The 22,158-nt window shown below is 40.2% G+C and overlaps 1 protein-coding gene across 4 annotated transcripts in view; it reads left to right on the forward strand.

The window, feature by feature from the left end:
• Positions 1-2,866: 2,866 nt before the first annotated feature.
• Positions 2,867-22,158, forward strand: part of ZNRF1 (zinc and ring finger 1) — a 90,762-nt gene continuing 71,470 nt past the window's right edge. The window contains exon 1 of one of the 4 annotated variants that reach the window (XM_032486746.1): positions 2,867-3,959. In XM_032486746.1, coding sequence (XP_032342637.1) covers positions 3,536-3,959 — 424 coding nt within the window. In that variant the 5' untranslated portion in view covers positions 2,867-3,535. The remainder of the gene's footprint in view (positions 3,960-22,158) is intronic. The other 3 variants (XM_032486745.1, XM_032486744.1, XM_014554636.2) reach the window with 3 other exon arrangements.

Raw genomic sequence — 22,158 nt, forward strand, 5'->3', positions numbered from 1 at the left:
CACCCTCGCCAGCATTTACTGTTTCATACTTCTATCTCTTTATCTATCTCTTTCTATAAATTTATATAGCCGGAAACAAAATACAAAAAGGTATACAATGAAACAAAATATTTCTCATCCATCCTGTCAGCCAGTTCTTCAGTTCCTACTGTCCAACCCCCAGGGGACTACATTATGTTGTTTCATGTTTCCATCCAGTGTCTTTATGAATATGGAAGCTAAGAAGAATAAAGATATTTCTTTGGGGAGCAGGTAAATTTCTTAAGTTGGCATCTTCAGTGCTTATTAATCATTGGCCTTATTAATCACTATTATTTTTAATGATAGTGATGTTGATAAATCTTTCCCCAGCACCCCATCCCCTCAGGATACAGTCCATGCTCCCTCCCATGGCTCCCAGGACCCTCTTGTCAGCTCCTGAGGACCAGCTCCATCTTTGGTTCCCAATTCCTCTCTTTGCGGCTCTATTGCGTCTTTCAGTTCCTTGAAGATGCCATGTTCCCCAGGCCTTTGAACATGCTGTTTCATTTACTTGGAACATTCTTCTCTTTTTGAAACATGGCTAATCCCCCCACCCAACACACGCATTCTCCTGGCTAATCTTCAACTCATCTTTTAGACCTTGGCTTAGAATCAGTGTTTGTGTCTGTTTCCTTTCATCGGCACCATGGTCTTGCTCTCTCATAGCACTTAGTCATTCATTCACTCATTTCATAAATATTTATTGAGTGCCAACTACTTGCCAGGCACTTCTTCGAGGCTTACCTACCACGCCATTGTCACTGCCTGCTTCAAAACTTTGTATCATCATTGCACTGTAATTCACATACCATAAAATTCACCCTTTTAAGTGGTTTTTAGTATATTCACAAGGTTGTACAGCCACCACCATTAACTAATTCCAGAACATTTTCATCACTCAAAAGAAACCCATTAGCAGTCATTCTCCATTCTCCTCTCCTCCCAGGGTTTCTTTCTGTGTCAATGGATTTGCCTATTGTGGACATTTCATGTAAGTGGCATCAGACAATATATGGTCTTTTGTGATTGGCTTCTTTTACTTAGGGATTTCAAGCTTCATTCATGTTGTAGCATGTATCAGTACTTTATTCTTTTTATGGCTGAATGATAGTCTGTTGTATGGATATACATTTGCTTTATCCGTTCATCAGTTAATGGACATTTAGGTTAGTGGCTCTTCTGAAGCCCTTTGAGAACAAGACTCCCTGTGTCTTCATCATAGTATCCCAGAATCTAGTGCGGTGCCTGGCACTTATTAGAAATTCATATTTTGTTCAACATTTAAAAAAAAGTGTTGAGTGAATCGATAAATCAAAAGCCAATTGGATAGTTACCGTACTTGCTGATTACATGTTTATCTCCCCCAGTATAGATCTATCAAGGAATCTAGTATCTTCTTTTCTGCACAGAACTGAACCATCTTTCTTCTTTCTTCAGGGAGGAAATTGGGTTAAATTTAATCTTTCTTGTTTTTCTTGAGATCACTCCTTTGGATCTTATGTGTACACAAATTCTTCATTTAGGCACTTACAGATAACTTCTTGGGTATTAAAACATTTTGGTTTTTCCTCCATCCATTCTCATAAAGAAATCTCGACTTCCTTCCATAGGTTTTTTTGCTCACCCTAAGCACTCCATGGTTGCAAGTAGCCTTATTCCTATTTCTTTCCAAGCTGGTCACACAGGGGCAATCAATACCTATGACAGACCAACCTTTCTTTCTTTGGTTTTCTTTTCAGATTTCTTTATACCTTGTTTTGGCTACTTGATTTGGAACTGTCTGGGGACTTGTAGAGCAAGGAATCAGTTAGGCCAGGGACTGGGTGAAGCTCATAGCCAGCACTCAGTGCTTGAAAAATAGTTGTTGAATGAATGAATGAATGTGAATATGTGAGAGAGATATTGCAAAACGCAGGCTTGGTCAACAAATGTTTATTGAGTACCCGCTGTGTTGCAGGCCCTGTGGTGCATGCCAGGATAAATGGTAAACAAAACAGGGGTCCCGCCTTGGACTAGGGAGTTTTTAAAATCACTAGTTTTAGCTGCATTATTCCACTTCCACGTCCTTATTTTTTCACTTTATCGTACATCTAGTGATTTTCAAGATCACGGGTTTTTTTTGTTTGCTAAGCAACTATTTTATTTTGGGGGAGGAGGAGGGAATTAGGTTTATTTGTTTTTTAATGGAGGTACTGAGGATTGAACCCAGGACCTCATGCGCACTAAGCATGTGTTCCACACTCCCCGCTCAAAATCACATTTTAGCTAAGGAATCTACCCATTTGCTTAAGCCCAATTGGGAAATTCCGATCTACTGTCAGCAAAAACTGGAGTCACAAGTACCCCAGGGCGCTGTTTACCCCCAACAACTAAAACTTCCCCAAATGCTGATCTTCCTGATTTTAGAGATTCTTGTATGGGGAACCTCTTACAGAACGGACAGCACGTCCACCAGAGGGTGCTGTGGGGGCAAATTTGTGCTGGGAGGGGAACTTGACCAGCGACCCTCAGAGCCAGGTAGGTATCTTGAGTAATTTTTTTTCTCCCTTGTGTTTCCTTCCCACCCCTCGAGCCATGGTCTCCCCTCCCCCATAGGTGGGTCCCCTCTGAATAATCAGCTACTCCAGCGGCATTAAAGAGTGCTTGCTTTGAAAAGACTCCTTGCTTCTGTTCCTGATGCCCCGCGCGGCTCAGGCCACTCCGGTTCCCCAGGCCATTGGGGGCGGGCTGGGTGGGTGGGACCTCCCGGGCGTCAGTGGCCCGGCGCCGCAGGGGCTGCGAAGGGGTTAACTCGGCGGGGGGGGGGGGAGGGGGAGGGGGCGCGGGCTGCGCCTGCGCTCTGCTGCCCTCCATTGTCTCCACGGCGGCGAGGAGCGCCGGCGAGCGCAGCCCGGGACCGAGCGGGGCGGCGCGGCTGGCGGGGCTGGCGGGGCTGGCGGGGCTGGCGGCAGCGGCTGAAGCGAGAGCGCGACGCGACGCGACGCGACCGTGGCTTCCCGAGCTCCGCCTGGCTGCCGAGCTCCGCAGCCCGCCCGAGGCCTGGAGGGGTCCGGGCCGCCGTCCATGGTCGCGGCGTCCTGAGGCGGGGGACGCACTCGGCGCCCCCAGCCCTCGTCCGCCTCCTGCTGTCGGGCGGGCGGCCTCCTCCGGCGCCTCCCTGCGCCCTCCCGCCCGCTCGCCCGCCGCCACCCTCCCTTCTTCCCTGCGGCTCCCCCGGCTTTCGGGAGCCCGGGGGCGGCCTGTGGCGCGCCGAGCCCGCGCCGGACTGCGCCTCTTTGGACCTTGAGGGGAAACATGCGTTTGGCTTGGATCGTTTTACATTCTTAGTTTGGGATCCCCGCCCGCCTGCCTCTTCCGCCCCGCGGATTTTTCTTTTCTTTTTTTCTTTTTTTCCCCTCCCGGTCTCCTTTTTGACTCCCTCCCCCTTTATGCTCGCCCAACCTTCCCCTAGCTACTGAGAAGTGGGGGAGGGTCTAGGCCTCCAGGTTCCCGCCCCATCGGGGCCTGGGCGAGCATGGGGGGCAAGCAGAGCACGGCGGCCCGCTCCCGGGGCCCTTTCCCGGGGGTCTCCACTGATGACAGCGCTGTGCCCCCGCCGGGAGGGGCGCCCCACTTTGGGCACTACCGGGCGGGCGGCGGGGCCATGGGGCTGCGCAGCCGCTCGGTCAGCTCTGTGGCGGGCATGGGCATGGACCCCAGCACGGCCGGGGGGGTGCCCTTTAGTCTCTACACCCCCTCCTCCCGGGGGGCCGGCGACTCGGAGAGGGCGCCCGGCGGCGGAGGGTCCACGTCCGACTCCACCTATGCCCACGGCAATGGTTACCAGGAGACGGGCGGCGGTCACCATAGAGACGGGATGCTGTACCTGGGCTCCCGAGCCTCGCTGGCGGATGCTCTACCTCTGCACATCGCACCCAGGTGGTTCAGCTCGCACAGTGGTGAGTCCGCGGGTGGTGGAGGCCTTGGAGGGTGGAGTGCAAGGGAGGGCGCGCCAGGGCGCCCCACGCCTTCACGCGCGTGCGAAGATTTGGAGGTGGAGTGCGTGACGTGGATCTGTCTGCCTTCCCCTTGGTTCCTGGAGCCAAGGGATGAATGGGATGGATACCTACCCTCTAGAAATGGCTCTATGAGAGGCTGCGGAGCCGGGTGTATTAGGACTTCATGCGTTGGTTCACTTGTGGATACCTATTGAAGCCCCATTCATTGGCATCCCCAGCCTCAGAAAGGTCTTGTCTGACTTACAGCAAGTCGGCCTGGGTGCTTCCTTTCTGTTACTGCAGCATTGTGCCTACCTCGCCTGTAACAGAGAAGGATCTAATTTGACCAAGTGGTGTCTCCCAAAGAGTGTGAAAAGAAATAAAATTGGGGCCAAGTGGTGTTTGGATTAGGGCTCTTGTTCTTGCTGGGAGAGGGGGGTGACCAATTTTGCTACCCTGCTGGAAATCTGTTTGAATTGTTTAAGATGAAGCAGCTGCCAGGCTGCTGCCATAGACAGGTGTGGCCTGCTGGATGGAGGGCCCAGCCAGGGAGCCTCCCTCAGAGGCTTTGCGAGTCGGGGGGCTCTGGTTGCCGGTGTTGCATACAGTAAACTTGGCTCAATGACTCCTGCATCCCTCCATCTTTTTTCTTCCCCTCCATGCTAAGTGCTTGGTCTTCCGGGTAGTCTGCATTTTTTTTTGTAACCAAGAGATGGCATTTTATTGCCCAGCTGTTGGCACGTGTCAGGGGAAAATGAGGATTCAAAGAACCTGGATGAATTCATTTTGTGAACTTCTGGTGACAGGTCAGTGAAAAGCCGGAGGATTTCCCAGGCTCTGACTGGCAGGAGCTTCTGGAGGAAAACAGGTCTGTCTGCTTAGCTAACCTGAGAAGTCAGGTTAGGCTTCTAGAAAATTGGTCAGAAGGGGTGTGGGGCTGTTGTTTACTAATTAGCAAGTTGGAGTGAAAAAGTTAACATATTCAGACTCCTTTGGGAAACTTCAGAACATTTAGATACCATGTAGAAGAAAGATTGCTTTTTGGAGGATTTATCTGTTGGATCAACTGTTGTAGCTATTGCAAAATAGGGTAGACTTTTTGGATCTCTTTCTGGAAGTACTTAATTTTTTTTTTCAATTTTTTTAAACTAATTGTGAAATAAATTTTGGAGAGAAATAGTGATAATTGAGGATAACACTTGAAAGTGGCTTTTAATTGCTAGGATGGACTTTTAATCCCTGAACAGACCTCTAGATATCATTGGAGCTTCTCTGACCTGCATCAGACTCTGCCCGGAAAGAGATGCAAAGCATGACTACTTTTCACGCTTTTAGAGATTTGATCAGCTTTAAGCATCTTGATATTAATAATCTTCCTTATAAAATTTGGTCCAGAAAGAGCTGTATTTTTTGAGATCATTATGGTTAAGTTTTTAAAAGAACTTTCATTAGTGCCTGATTTTAAACTGAAAAGCACTATTAGAAAGTTCTCAAAAATCACAGGTAGTATTTTTTGTGTTGCAAAACAAATGTAATCTTGTAGAGGCTTGTCTGTAGAAGGAGTTCCCTTTTTGCTTAAATTTCTTGTCTCTTACTAGAAGCTTCTTTTTCCTTATTCCACCACCAGGTTCCATGCTGGAGTTACAATTGGATTCCAAAATTCAGACTTTTAAGATGTAAAACCTAAATTTTTTTCTCATCCAGTTGTAAGGTTAGGAAGAGCCACTGAACCAGAGAATACAGGAAAAGTTGGAGCATATTAATCCCTTAAGGGATTAATATGAAGTGTGGGGAGGGAGGCTGCTGCTAATATTTTATGTCATGTAGTCTTTATAGGACCATCTTGTCCTTTTGCAAGACATTGAATATACCTGACCCTGCCTGCTAAATGCCCCTACAAATTTCAGAGTGCTCTTGACAGGGGTGGGGTATCACCTGATTGAGAACCACTGCCCTAGGGATTTGTTGTTTTATTCAAATAAAGTAATTAGTTTTTCCTGTGCAGCTCATTTAGATGAACTTTCATATTTCTGCTCTTCTGCAATAGTGGTTCTATCTCACCTTCTGGAATAGGCCACAGGATCTTCCTTCCAGGACATCCGTTTCCTCTTGTTCATTGCTGTAAGAAAAGAAACTTGTTTTAATTTCGGAGCCTTGGAGTAAGGTCCCAGCAGCTTACACTCTTGTGTCTTAAGAGTAGAAGAGTAAGGAGTTCAGTGCACAGTTGACCAGATGCCTGGAAGTTGATGTGAGGTTGTTGCTTGTGTTTTCAAGGTGCTTTTGGAACTCTTTGTGGGCACAGAAAACAGTTGTCAGTGAGATAAGTGGGGAGTTCAGTGTGCATGAGGCTTCCTCAAAGGGAGTGAGCTGATGTTGTGTCAGGAGGTAGAATCCTGAGGTCCTGGCTCCTCCAGGAAGGAGCTGTGACCTTGGACGAGACACCTCACCTCCCTTGAACCTTATCTTTGTTATTTTTAAAATACACATGCAGCCAGCCTGTAAAATTTGTTCCACAAATCCTGTGATGATACACAGCAGCCACATTTGCCTTCTCTGTTCTTACACTTCCTCAGGCTGGGCCCTTGCACACGCTGCTCCTTCTGTCTGGGATGCTCTTCCTTTCTGTACATGGATAACCTTTATGATCCCTTACGGCTCAACTTAAATTTCTCCTCAGAGACCACTCTTAAAAATTTGTTCCCTCCTGCCAACCTCTCCGGTCACTCACTTGTTACCATAATAGCACTTAACACACTTGATAAGTATTTATTCATCCATTTACTCTTTCTGTTTAGTTTGACTAACTTTTAAGCTCCATGAGAGCAAGACTGTGCCTCTTGGTCATTATGGTAACTCTTGCACTCCTTGTGCCGGGCGCACTTATTTGTTGAGTGAATGAAATTGAGAGTCTTATGTCCGTCATCTCAATTAATCATCACTATAACTCTACGAGGTAAAATGTTTTCCCATTTTACAGATGAGGAAACTGAGGTTTGGGGGCAGGTTAAGGAACTTACGCAAGGCCAGGTATCTAATGGGTGGGATTGGAATGCAGGTTTGCCAGTAACAGAATCCACCTGGTCTCTTAACCATTCCCCTTTACTGCCTCTCATCTTAAAATACAAGGAAGGTGGGTGGCTTCTGGAAATCACACTGGCCTGTGAATCAGAGGGCTACACTCATCTCCTGGTTGTGCTCCTAGTTAACTGCCTGCCTTGTAACCTGGTAAAAATGAGACATTTAGCGTCAGTCACCGTTTCTCCAACCTGTAATATGGAGAGAATACCTTTCTTATCTTGCCATGTCGCTGTTGTGGTCTCAGGAGATGGTGTTTACAAAAGCCAAGTAGCATACAAATGGGAAGTGGTGTTCTTGCAGGGGCACTTCTCATATAATTCTCTGCCTTCTTTCATCTCAGAATGTGCTGAGCATAGAGATTTAATTATGTGAACTGTTTCCCCAAAATGGAAGCTAGTACTCTCTACTAAAATCTGACCTATATTGATGGGGCCATTCATAATAACGAATACCATTTGAGAAGAGCTGCTCTGTAGGATTCGAGTAGAGCCCCTTCCTTTCCACGTTAAAATGCGTTTTGCTGTAAGGTGTTTCACTCCCGATGGTTGTCTGGGTGGTGTTCTGGAGGTCTGATCATCCTATTGTAGTCCTGTTTATCTCAGAACACAGATTCCTAGATGTGGGGAAAAAACCAGAGAGGATCCACCATGTTGGAAGGAAGAGGCTGCCTATTTTCTGGGACCTAATAGAAGACAGCTGGTCATTGATGGTTTCACTCCAGCTTCTGTCATATATGTGTATACACATGTGTGTTCAGAAAACTAAACTGATCTCTGTTGTCACAAAGTCATCAACTTTTGATAAGTCTTTGAACATGCTACCAGGATATCTCATGGGTTCTATTTTGCTGCCACTCTAGGGTTCTCAAGTGACTTAATTTTCCCTTTTCTTAAATAATTAGGGAAAGTTGCCAATTCCATTGGAGTGGATCAGAAAGCCTCTTTGTGCCTCACCATAGGTGTGCGAGAAGTAATGGTCTTTACATGGTTTCTGGAGAAGGAGAAAATTCTGTGGTCTCCAAAGAGCATGATTGGTCCCTGCCCTGCAAAATTGTATTCTTAATGAAGCCTTTTTTTTCATTTAAAGACTTTTTTAAAAGCAGAGTTTTTAGTTCTCTATTACCACAAGGGCTTATTTTCTACAAAAGAAAAAAAAGTTCCCTTGAGAACATTGTTTCTTGAAGGTCACAGTTAATTCTTCCTCATTGGGGTTTGAAAGGTTTTGCAAGAATCAGTGGTTTCACTCTTAAAGTGTGTGTTTTATGGAATGTGTACTTTTCGCCATTAAACAAAGTCACACCCCAAATAGGTCACAGGGAATATTCTGAGCCAAGCCACTCTTTACCAAAGAAATGGAGCCCTAGTTCCTTTTGGGAAAAGGATCATACTTTGTGTTTTACAAATGTGATATTCAACCCAAGCTTATTGGGTACTTATATTTTAGTAAACCAAATTTGAAAACTAAACTTCAATTTTGACAGTTTCAAAATTGGAAAAAACGTCAGAGGGAAGTGGTGGTAACTTAAATGGGCTCTTGATCTCTCTCTTACTAACCCTTAAGTAGGGGGTGTTTATAATGACTGGGTCTCTGAGGTTGTGGTACCAGAATCTTGAAGTTAGCCCAAAAACCTAAATCCTGTTCCCAGTCTTTCAGAGTGATGGTTGCGTACAAATTTCCATCTGTTCTTTTTCCAAGGTTTGTCATGGCCTGGTCTCCATCACATGGTTGGTTCTTAGTGATTACTGTGGGTCTAGGCTTGAGCGTGAGAACAGACTTGTCACAGACCCCACAATTTTCACCTCTGAATCTTATCTTCACCTAATGACAGGTATATCCTTGAATCCAACAGTTGGGTTCCTGGTTTTGATACGCTAAATGGATGAGGGGTGAATTGTGAGTATGAATGAATAACCTGAAGACCAGCTCTCAAGTGTGATGCAAATAAAGAACCAAGTGTAATCTTACAGCAGCAGCTGGGGTAGTTTGTAGACTGATGAGACTATTTACCTTGAGATCTCCCTGGAGTTGTTGGAATTGAAGGTACAGCCTTCCTCTGTTGGGAGTAAAGAGGAAAGAGGAATTCACCAAGCCCCTGTAAACGCCAAGTTAGAGGAGGCCCGGTAAGAATTGATAGTGCATCCTAGGACTGTAACAAGAAGGAGGCAGATGCAGTCAGGAGCTCTTCGAATTTCTGTAAATGGTTCAAAGGGTTGTCAAACTTGACTCTGTCCACTGTTCTGTAGGGACTCGTTAGTAATGCAGATGACAGGACCCCACTCCCAGAGTCCTGCGGAGCTGAGGAGAAACTCAAGAGTCTGTATTTGTAACAAATGATTTTAAAAATGTAGTCAGAATACCCTCTATCTGAAACTCACCTCTACCATGGATTTCACTTTTCTCTTCCCAGAGAAAAGAACTCCGGATGCTTTTCTGGTGCATTCCTTAGTATCACTTTCAATGTCACTAAACTGGTCAAATATTTCCCAAGCAGAAGCCAGGCAAATCTTCTTTTCTGTTACTCCCACAAGGTAGCTCCACCCAGCAAGAACACTGTTCATTATTTGACTATTTTCTTTAACATGGTGCTAAGCATTTTTCTCCTACAGATAGGCCTGTGCCCATCTGCCTTGGTCCTGAGAATGGAAGTTGCTCCCAACAGAAGGTAGTTGTGGCAGTGTCCCCTTTCCTTCTGCGCTTGTCTTCCCCCGATTGTTCTCCTCAGGCACAGCTGCTGTTGGTTGCTTGTGCTGCAGAAGGGCTTACTGAGTTACATCCTCTTCACAGACCCCCAGCCGGGCAGCGAAACAAGTGAAGATCTTAGGATGAACTCAGACTTTGAAGTAGACAAAAATGCCTATTTTTCCTTTTTTTTTTAACTGACTGAAAGTATGAGACTTTTTGTTTATGTGTGTGGAGATCTGTTGAGCTACGACATGTAAACTAAGATTTGTTGAGTGCTTCCAGTATACTCAGATCTGTGCTAGGTGCTGGGAATATATATTTATGATGAAGGTGATTAGCATTACTTTGTTCTTTCTAAGAGTCTTTGCTTCCTCACTCCTTTAAGGGAAATTCTGGATATTGCAGCGTGTGGATGATTTCACCTTCTTCATTAGTACCTCTGGTGAATAAACAAACAAATTCAGGTGCTTGTTCATGAGACTGCTACATGGGTGGTATTTCCTCTCTACTCTTCACTTAGACTGTTCCTTCTTTCCTAAACCCTATCTCTGGTCTGGGGCAGGTGATCTTTTGTGTTTCCAGTCAAGTGCCTACTAAGAAGAAATTCCTCGTATGTGCCAATACTAGTGGTCCGCTATCTTCTCAGTGGGAATATCAAAAGAAAAACATTTCTTCACGTTCTCTGTATATCTTCGACTTCAGTATCTTTGTCATCCCTGGAGCTACTTTTCTTTCTGGTCACTGAACACTGTTTTCTAGAAGTCTGATCCACCACTTTTTAAATTCATCTCTGTAAAATTTATCTCAAACCAAAATGTACATAAGGAAATATAAGTAACAGTTTTCCTCCTTGGCCTTGTGTTTGTCTCTGAGGTCCACAACACTGACATTTAAGTGCTGTTTTACATAATTTTTAAAGCTTTTTTTATGGTAGGCAACATTGGTGACTGAAATTCATTCCCCCTGGAATAATTATTAAATCTGTGTTATATTTGAATATTTTGCCCAAAGTAAAGAATTTAAAAAAATGTTCCATGCTGAAAGACTTTATACAGACTTTGGCTATAAGGTGTTATCTTAATTTCTGAAAGATAATCTTTGGAGAAGCCTCACTTTACATTTCGGAATGTGTGTTCCTCTTGGTCTTGGTGAATTAGATTTGTCATAGCTCCAGGTTGCTTGTTGGTTGTACCTTCAGTCCTCTGCAAAGTGTAATTAAATAAGCCATGCTTCAGAAAGAGTTGTTCTGAAATTAGTCATCTCTGTACTGTACAGTATCTTTTAAGGTCAAAGTTGATTTGTTAGTTTGTGAAAGAAACTTGAATCTGGAGTCACCAGATGAGCTGGTTCAGAGGTAGAAGGAGAACCCAAGACGGTGACCCCAGCCACTTGGTCATTTTGCCCACATTTCTCCGCTCTTTGGAGATCTTTTCATTTCTTTCCCTCTCAGATAATCTTTTTCCCCATCTGAGAAGGTACTTTTCCTTAGAGAGGGCTATTAGGATTCTTTTATCCTGATGTCTGCTTAAGTACTCCAGGAATCCTACAAGGATTTGAGGGAGCCCTTAGGATTCCAACCTAAACCAATTAAGTAGTTGGTCTACCATAAATACAAATTAGCGATCAGAATATTGTTCTATTTGTTTAGGTTATCCACACTTTGATGCCCTCAAAGGTGTAGCATCTAGGTCAGCTTTTCAAAGAAACTTTATGATAACATTGCCCACTACTGTAAAAAGCATTACCAAATACAACACACATTGTTAGTTTTCCTCAATCCTGGTCAGATATGTCTGGAACATTGCAGCCAGTTGCCCTGGCAAACAATGGTAAGTCTAAGACCTGTGATGAGGGCTGGCTTGAGAGCTAGCTTTCCTTCCATCTTAACATCTGACAAGTCCAGTCTTATTGGCCATGTTTAATTCATCCATTTCCTACCTCTTCTCAGCCCAGAGGCCAAGCGCAACATTAAAGGATAGTGAATCCAAGCATCTCCAGTATTTTGAGGTATAGGATTCTCCTATGAAGTGACAGACCTTTGAGAAGTAGTATTATGAGCTGTTCTGTTTTTGCTGTGGCTTTGGAAAATCTTTGGATTCTTCTGCTGAACATTTGTTTGAGAAAAAAGAATCTTTTTAATGAAACAGTGTGAGTCACAAAGCAGCCACTCCTTCTCATAATAGCATTTCTCACCAGGGGAATTTTTGGTAGCTGTTGGGGGAGGGATTTGAGTAGGTTGTAGATGATAAATCCCTTGGTTGAGCATAACCAAAGGCTGCCATATCAGAACTCTGGTTCTTTCCATGCTGACAGCAAGCCCTGAATTCAAAGTGCAGGACAGCAGAATAGAACGAGGAAGCTTCTGCTCAGTGAATTGTCGCAGTACCATGACCAATGAGATTGGAGTTTTAGCATTCAAACTCAGTTCATTAATGTAAAACAGTAAAGATGTAAGTTCTCAAAACAACAACAACAACAACAACAACAACAACAACAACAACAACAACAACAACAACACTATTGTAGTGTAAAAGGATCAGGAACAGGAGGCCTTGGGTCAGAGGGCCCAAGGCCATTTATAGGGGCAGCATCATATTTCTGGATTAAGGGATGGCTTCGGGCTTTATGATGAGAATTTAAGAGCCTCAAGTGTGCTTCCTCTTTCCAGATTGTGAAATGGTGGCATGGCGCTTGGCACTGACCATGGGGACTGCCTTACAAAGAAGATGCACACGAGGCCTGTGCTCTTAAGACTTTAGGTCTAATAAAGTGCTTAGATGAACACCCAGTCAGTCTTTTTGTAGGATGATGAAAATGAGATGGTGGAGTTACTAAGAGTTTAGAACAAGCCAGGATTATAATATCCACATCTCAAATGCCTGTCCTCAGCCTCTCTGCCCGTCGGAATCTAAGTTTTTACTGTTTCCAACTTCAGTGACTTCTTAGGTCCTAGTGTCTGAACCATGTCTTATGTAAGCTACAGACAGAGGAAAGTCTGAAAGGTTATTACAACTGTTAAGATTTGCTTTCCTTTGGAAAGTCAGAGCTGTCTCCATTCTGTGTTTTCCTGGCTTTGTACTTTTCTTCAAAGCCTCTTACCAGTTCCAAGTCTCCAGGGCTCAATAAAGGGGAACAGGAAGCCTGCGTTTGATGCTTAAGAGCCAGCAATAACTAAGAGAAAAGGGCAGAAAAGCAGGGAAATGGGAGGGGGAGTCCTGGGCCTTGAAGGTATCCAGACCTCTAGGATTATACGTGCATCCTTCAGAGATGACTTTAACCAGCTTCTTCAAGCAGTGAAAAAGCACTAGGAACCATTGCTCTAAGAGGATGAATTTTTCTTAGGTTGTATAGTGGAGACTAGACATTTTTAATTGATGGCATAATTACAAAGTGTCTTTTGCCTAAGGAGTTCAAAACACTTAAGGGAAAAGTGACTATCACTTTTATAAAAAAGCAAGAATTACTTCCCTCTCTTTCCCGTGAGGGGTCCTCAGGGTATATCTTGTCATGGGATCCAGGCTGGAGCCTGACCCTTCCTTTTCCTGTTCATTCATTTTTACTAAATAAACTCTATGAAGTTTCAGTCCTGTAACTGCGAGATGAAAAAGTCACAGGAGTTTGTGCTATTTCAATTTTGGTTTCACTTGTACAGTTTAGTAAATCAAATAATGGTCTGACTCTGAATGGGAGTTCTGGTCTCTTGGAATCTTTTCAAAAAATGAACTATTTCAGGCCTTCAAAAGAGATAACGCACTCACCTACCAAGCAGATTAATAAAACATTACAGGTGTAATTGTACCCTACCCAATTCCTATCTTTCTCCTCCCCTTCCATTCCCAAAGATAACCACTGCTGTGATTCTCCTGCTTCTCATCCTATACATGTTCATACTTTTTACTGCCTGTTTCTATCCAAAACAGTATTTGTTTAATTTATATAAACTTTATCAAAATGTCTTTGTCCTTTTGTATCTATAGATTTAGATATAGGATTTTATCTATGTATCTGAGATCTATAAATCCACCGCTCTAACACATTCATTTTTGCTGCTCTATTGTATTGTATGAATATACCACAAATATCACTGTTTATTGATCCATTCCCTTATCGGTGGATATTAAAGTTATTTTCAGTTGCTTTGAGACTGTTTATGTTTCCTTACATACTTGAATGACTTTTTATGAGTACACGCTTAGTCATGAGATAGCTGTGTCATAGGGTCATATATATACACGTATACGTATACACCAACAACTCAATTAAATATTGCCCAGTAAATCACTGTGCTTGTTCAAATTTATAATCCCAAAATAGCATATTTTCACTTGTTCCATATTCTTGCCAGAACTTGAAATTGTCATACTTGAACTTTTGGCAAGCTCTTGTGGGTGTGAAATGGTATATCATCAAGATTTTTGTTATTGATATGTTTGATATAACATATTTACATGTTAATATGCTAATGTTTTATGTTTTATCATCATGCTTGTTCATGTCTTTTATCCATGTTTATATTGGATAGTTCATCCTTTTCTTATTAGTTTGTGTGAATTTGTGTTTTTGTTTCTTTTATTTCTATTTTTATTATTTTTATTTTGTTTTTGTTTCATTTTTGTTTCCAGGTAATAATTCTTTGTCTTGTTTGTCATCATGTATGGTGCAGATGTATATCTCCCAGTCATGGGTTATCTCTTTATTCTCTTTGTGATTTCTTATGGTTAACTTAATTTTTTAAAAATATTTTTTGAAGAGTGATTTATTTACTTATTTACTTCTTTGGGGGAGGGTAATTAGGTTTATTTCTTTATTTTTAGAAAAGGTACTGGGGACTGAACCCAGGACCTTGTGAATGCTAAGCATGTGCTCTACCACTTGAGCTATACCCTCCCCTTATGGTTAACTTAATTTTAAGGTAATTGAATATTCCAGTTTTTTCACTAATGGTTTGTGCATTTTGAGTCTTAAGGTTTTCTTTTCCTGAGTCATGAAGATAATATCTTATATTTTCTTCTTAAAGTTTTAAAATTTTGCCTTTCATATTTAAGTCCTTAATTTTTGGAGAATTAAATTGTTTGAATGAGGGTAAAATAAGGATATATTTTCCTTTTTCCTTATGAGTAACCAGCTCTCCCAGCAGCAAGTGAGGAATGGTAAAGTCTTTACCTAAGATTTACAAAGTTACCTCTATCAAGATATTAAGTTTCCTTCCAGGCATGGATTTATTCCTGGGCTTTTTGTTCTGTTCTATTTGGTCTGTCCTTGTGCTAATACTTTCTTAATTACTGTAGTTTTGTCTTGCTTTGTGGAAGGGCAAATCCTTTCATCTTGTTATTTATTCTCTTTCAAAGCTGTGTTGTCTAAATAAAGCTTTCTAGGGGACAAATAAGGGAATTCAGATAAAATCAACAAAATGAAGTACAAAGTACCAGGAACTGCTCTGTTTATAGCTGTTATTCTTAATGACAGGACATCTGGCAAACTGACCCTAATGGGCAGTTTCAGATTTTTTTCCCTACTATATTGCACAAACAATAACATTTCCCTATGTCTTTGTATTGCAAACAGCAGAATAAACAGTTCTCTGTATGTTACAGACAACAATAAAAACAACAAAAACTGGTTAGCTTTTTTTGGTGCTTTTTGCTTCTAGGTAAATTTTAGAATCAGCTTTGTGAACTTCTCTGGGGGAAAGACTTAAGATATTTATTGGAGTTACATTGGGTTTATCAATTGCTATCTTTATAAAATTCGGTCAACCTATGAACCTGATAGAAATGGACTTACAGATGTAATAATTTATTTTTACACTAAAAATATTTTGAAATAATTTCAGACTCAAAGAAAAGTTGCCCCCAAAATGCAAAATAAATGTTGCATTTCCATTAGCCATAATCTTCAAATTTTACTAAAAAGGCGTAAATTGTTGAATGTCCATTAAGTTCTTGACCCTGCAAAATAGCTTAAGGTCTTAATAAATGAAACCTCTCAAGTTTGAGGGATCTACGTTAACCTCTTCCTGGGAATAGGAAAACCATATGATCTTAAGTTGACACAGTGTCTGAAGGGGTGGCTAAGCCTAATACTGAGATCTGCTTTCTTCAGAGTTGATCTATATCCTTTTGTGAACTGAAGTAGTCCTAGTCTCTGCTCCCCCGGTTTGTGCTGTGATCCTATCTGATGGAAGAGGGTCTCCTTGGACTTCAGTTGAGAGTCTTCTTAGCTGGAGGCCAGGGAGGGAGTTCAAGTCTGCCTCATTAGCACGCGAGATTGTCTTCTGGAGGCTTGGCTTGGCTAAGCTGGAGATGCCTGCAAGGGAGGGGCCTGCAGTGAGACACCCCTTCTTGGGAGAGGCAGTGTGGGTTAGTGTTTAAGGTTAAGTGAGGCTAATAATAATTATATCTATCATGTAGTACTATTGTATCAATTAAATGAGCTTATAGGAGTATCCACATCACTTGAAACAGTGCCCAGCAGATAGTAAGTGATCAGTAAAAGTAAACTCTTATTATTGAATGTCTCTGGATAAAGGTTTATAAGATCTTGAATCTTTTTTGTTAGATTTATCCCTAGGTACCTTATAGTTTTTTTATTATTCCTGTAAATTATAGTTTAAATTTTTTTAAATAGTTATTTTAGGTTTTTTGTATATTTAGCAGACTTGTTGAACTCTTACAGGTCTAGTAGTTTTAATGGGAAGCATCTATAGAGCAAATCCAAAAGGATCATGTTGGCAAATAATGACAGTTTGGTTTCTTCTTTTCTAATCCTCTTATGTGTCACTTCTCTTTCTTATTTTAGGATTGCTGGCAAGTTCCTCTGGTAAAAAGTTTATTTGATTCTATAACTGTGGGCATTTTTGTTTTCCTGTTAAAGGGAGCACTGCTTCATTGGAAGCATTGTGTATGTTTTTGGTGGATAGCCTTTCTTCCCTTCTATTCTTGATTCGTTAAATTAAGTATCCCAAATGGCAATCTTGTCAAAATTTCCCTTGCATTTATTCAGATTGTCTTTCTCCTTTAATTTGTTATTGAAATGAATTACGTGAATACATATTGTAATTTTTTTAATTTTAAATTTTTTATATAAGCATTTTTTATTGAGTTATAGTTATTTTACAATGTTGTGTCAAATTCCAGTGTAGAGCACAATTTTTCAGTTATACATGAACATACATACATTCATTGTCACATTCTCTTTCACTGTGAGCCACCACAAGATCCTGTATATATTTCCCTGTGCTACACAGTACAATCTTGTTTATCTATTCTACATTTTCAAACATTTTGTAATGTTAAGCCATCCCTATATTCTTGAAATAAACCCTACTTGGTTGTGATGTGTTCTTTTTGTTATAAATTGATGGATTTAATATGTTATTATTCTACTTGAGATTGCTGCATGTATGTTATGAAATTTCCCTCATTTTATTTTAATACTGTCTTTTTCTTGTTATTAAGATTAATGTAGGCATTTAAAAGATGTCTTGGAGTATATGTTCTTTTCTGGAAGAGTTTGTATAAAGGCGTATTAGAGATCTGGCTGCAAACATATGGCATTCTCAGAGAGGTAATGGAATCAAATATAATTGAAGAGAAAAATTTTTTACAAAGCTGTGGGCAGGATTAAAGGAACTAACAGTGGATGGTGAGGAACCTGGAGACTGGCCACAGTGAGAACCTCTTATAGCACCTAGATCTGAGGTCCATGAGGAGGGAGCCATTACCAAACATGGTGAAAACCATAGCCCTGGGAGAGCTGTCCCAGAGAACTGTGGACTTACATAGGAGAATGAAACCACTGCCGTACCATGGCAAAGCTCAGAGGGAGCCAGGTAATAAGTACCCACAATCTCTCTATCATCTTGGCCTTCAGTCTACTGGCCAAACACAACAGAAGTTTAGGAGGCAAGAAAGCCTTGTCTAGACTTGTGGAGCACAGAACAGAGAGGAAAGTGTATCTGGAGGAAACAGAGACAAAGGAGTATCTGTATTTTGAATGCCTGATGGAATATACATGTAAAATTCTCCTGTAAAACTGTCTAGATCTAGGACTTTTTTTGGTGAGTAGGTTTTTAATCTAATGATTCAAGCAAGCTCTTTGGTGTTATAGGTCTATTTAGTTTTTCTATTCTTGTGTCATTTTTGGTAAGGTATATATATCAAGACAGTCTATCTCTATATTATGTCCGCTTTTTCATTCCTAATATTATTTCTATGCTTGCTTTCCTTTTATTCTTGTTTAGTCTTGCCAGCGGTCTATTTTTTATTAGTTTATTTTCAAAGGACCAGATTTTGATTTTGTTAATTGCTTTTCCCCCTTCTATTTCACTGCTTTATGCTCTTAACTGTATTTTATCTTTCCTTCTACTTTCCTTGGGCTTACTGTTTGTACTTTTCTAACTTCTTAAGTGTACTCTGTGCTCATTGACTTTTCAATCTCCTTTTCTAACATAGGCATTTAAGGCTCTAGAACTTTGATTTGAGTACATCTTGCACGGGATCTCATGATTTTTGATCATGTCTTCTTTATCACTCAGTTCTAGGTATTTCCTAATTTTTATTGTTCTCTTTGATTTATGAGTTATTTGTTAAGTATATTTTAAATTTTTCAAAATTGAAAAAGTTGGCCTCCAACTTAATTGCATTATATTCACAGAGCAGTCTGTATAATACTGATTGTTTGTTTTTTATTGATACTTGATTTATGGCATATTACATGGTCAGTTTCCATAAATATTTCATTCATGCTTGAGAAGATTGTGTTCTAATTGTTGGGTAAAATTTGATTCTATCTTTAGATCAAGTTTATCAGTTGTGTTGTTCAAATCTTCCACATCTTACTAAATTTTGATGTGTTCGATCTGTCAATTCCTGAGAGAACCATGTTAAAATCTCTGTGGATTTGCCAACTTCACTTTATAATTTTGTCAAATTTTGTTATATGTAATTTGAAGTTCTCCTGAGTATACAGTTGTTTAGAATTATTTATATATTCCTTGAGAATTGCTTTTGTAGAGAGCATTTTTATCTCTAATAATACTTTTTTTTTTTTTGGTCTATTTTGTTTGGTATTAATACTAACTTTCTTTTTGTAACTATTTGCTGGTATCTTTTCCTGTTTTTTTTTTTTGGTCTATTTTGTTTGGTATTAATACTAACTTTCTTTTTGTAACTATTTGCTGGTATCTTTTCCTGTTTTTTTTTGGTCTATTTTGTTTGGTATTAATACTAACTTTCTTTTTGTAACTATTTGCTGGTATCTTTTCCTGTCTTTATTTTCAGTCCTTGTATCCTAGAGTGTTAGATGTGTCTTCTGTAAATGATAGACAGTTAGATTTTTTTCAACCTAATCTGATACTTTTAATTGGCAAATTTAAATCACTTAAAAAATACTGTGACCCCTATATATAAAAATAGATAAAAAACAAATTTCTTCTGTATAGCACAGGAAACTATATTCAATATCTTGTAATAACCTTTAATGAAAAAGAATATAAAACAAAGATATATATATGTGTGTGTGTGTATATATATATATATATATATATGTATGCATGACTGGGACATTATGCTGTATGCCAGAAATTGACACATTGTAACTGACTATACTTCAATTTAAAACAATATTGTGAGTACAACTAATGTTAATTTACTATCTTATTAGAAAATATATTACTTAATATCTTATTAAATGTATTATTATTTAATGTCCTATTTTGTGTTACATACCATGTGTTTGTCTGCATTTTTCTCCTTTCCTACCTTCTATTAGATAACTTGGGTTTTCTTGATCACACATTAATCTGGAAGCTTTCAATTCTTTTAGAGGTTACTCTTAAATTTTTGGCCTATGTACTTGAATAAAATCTAAAGTTAAATTAGTATCTCTACTCTTTTCCCAAATAATATAAGAATCCACAGTTTCTCTTACACATTGTTAAGGTTCAGTATTATAATTCCACTTTGTTTTTATATTCTAGAATTAGTTGTTGCTGTTTTTTTTTTTAATCAAGTCTGCTTTTTTGGATTCACCCACCTGCTTACTGAATTCTTTGCCTATTGTTCCTCTTTTCATCATACTTCATCCTTCTGAGTTAAATTCCTTCTTCTAGAGATAGGTGTTAAAATTTTAGTGAGAATTTATTAAACATAAACTTTTTTTTTTTTTGCTTGCAAATATCAAAATGTTTTTATTTGCCATAACCAATGAATGATAATTTAGCTAGGTATAAAATCCAGGTTGACAGTTATTTTTCTCTCAGCAATTGAATTGTGTTACTCTGTTTCATTATCTTCTGGCCTCTAATAGCACAGTTGAGAAGTCTGATCCTCAGCTCTTAGAGTTAATCTGTTTCTTTTTTTTTTTTTCTCCTAGCTGCTTTATAATCTTTTCTTTGTTCATAGTATTCTGCAAATTCACTGTTGTGTGTTCAGAGTTTGATTTATTATTATTTTTTGCTTGCTATTTGTCCATAAATCTCAGATTTCATGTCTTTCAAAGTGTCTGAGAAATTCTCAGTCATATATCCCTTCAAGTTTTGCCATTCTTTTATTCTTTCCGATCTTTCCTTTTAGAAATTATTAAAAGTCATTTATTAGAGCTTTTTCTTCTGTCCTTTATGTTTATTCAATAGTTCCATATTTTCCAATTCTTTGTATGCTGCACTCTTGGTAATTTCCTTTCTCTACCTTTCAATACACTAATTCTTTCTTCACCTGTTTTTTAATCCATCCATTGAGTTTTATATTTCATTGAACTACATTTGAAACTCTCTCTGGGTTGTTTACATATTACTTTCAATTGTGTGAAAATTTTAAAAAAGCTAGTATATCACTTTACTTTTGTGGACTCTTTAGAAAGTAAGTAGGAATGGCTAGCTGCTTTCTTTTCTCTTCCTGTTCAGAAATTCCATAAAACCCTATCATTGGCATTATACTACTGAGCAGACTAGCACTATGAACAGGGAGGCAGGAAGCTGGAAGCCCATCATCATTTTGTTCTCTGCTCCCAGAGGAAGAGCAGCTCCTGAGTCATAGGGAAATCTTTCAGCACTGTACCTCTTGGGGGCTCACAGCTGTGTCAAGGATCTGTTTCTATGACAACAGAGGGCTTAACTCTTCCCCTGAACTCAGGATATGCAGAAGGAAGTTACACAGTAAACTTTGAGAGCTTTCCATTTTGTAGGGAGGCTGGATTTAATCTTTCTTCTGTCCAGTATAGTAGCACTGTCCAGTATAGTAGCCACTAACTACATGTGGCTAATTAATTTACAAATAATTAAAATTTAAAATTTCGCTTGAGTCACACTAACCATATTTCAAGTGTCCAGTAGCCACAAATTGCTAGTGACTACTATAATTGGACAGCACAGATATAGAACACTTCCATCATTGCAGAAAATTCTGTCAGACAGTACTGTTCTGAACTCTTTCATCGTATTCTTACAGTAGATAGAGAACTGGTAAATGTGTAGATTCAGAAAATGGATCAAGGAAACTTGTTGATGACCAGCAACTAGAAGGCTTTCTTTCAAGTTACTGCCATTCTGAGCTATCTATATGTAGGAAGAATTCGGAGAGGGCATTGCATTCTGAAAATGATTTTCAGAATGAAAGGGTAAGTCCAAGCCTATTTGTCTTACCTGTAATTTGATACTATGGGAAGAGGGGAAGCCAGGTAAGTAGAAAGGTTAATGAACCTAGATGTTAAATAAACTTTGGGGAAAATGGAGAAAAATTACTGCATGGCTCTCTTGATTTTATGCAATTGTGATTGAACTGAGAATAGAGAGGATGGGTTTGTGAGTGACGAGAAAACCAGCCCGAGTTCTTATTACTTGAAATTTGACTCAGGTTGGAAATTCCTTGTAATGAAATCATCTTTCTCCACCCCCCTTAAATTGCCATCTCATTCTCTTTTGAGTTGCAATAGAACAGTTAAAGATTCTCAAGAAAAGAAAAGAGGTACCTTCTTCCCTCCACCCCCACCAGCACATACACACACCCACACCTTCTTCAAATTTAGCAACATTTCACAGTGACTGGACTCCAGATAGACCAAAAATAAGAGCAATGTGGGTCATATCAGCCTGGCCCCAGAGGCTGTGAAGAGAGGGAAGAGCCACTGACCCCAACCTTGTTCCTTGCCTATGACAGACGCTGCTAAAAATGTACTATACTCTTGATCTTGGAGCTCTGCATGGACTCAGAATCCTTCTCAACACAGTGCTCGGGTGCCTGATTCAGACTGACTAGCTGGAGTTGGCATGTGAAACTAAACCTGTTTACTGTTCTTTGGTAGGGATTTGAGGCTTGGAATTTGCTATTCTGAGATGGGACATCGTTCTTGTTGATTGCAGAGTATCTATCATCAGCCAAATATGGTAGTTGAGAAAGGTTTT

This window comes from Camelus ferus, chromosome 9, assembly GCF_009834535.1.
Source record: "Camelus ferus isolate YT-003-E chromosome 9, BCGSAC_Cfer_1.0, whole genome shotgun sequence".
Classification (NCBI taxonomy): domain Eukaryota; kingdom Metazoa; phylum Chordata; class Mammalia; order Artiodactyla; family Camelidae; genus Camelus; species Camelus ferus.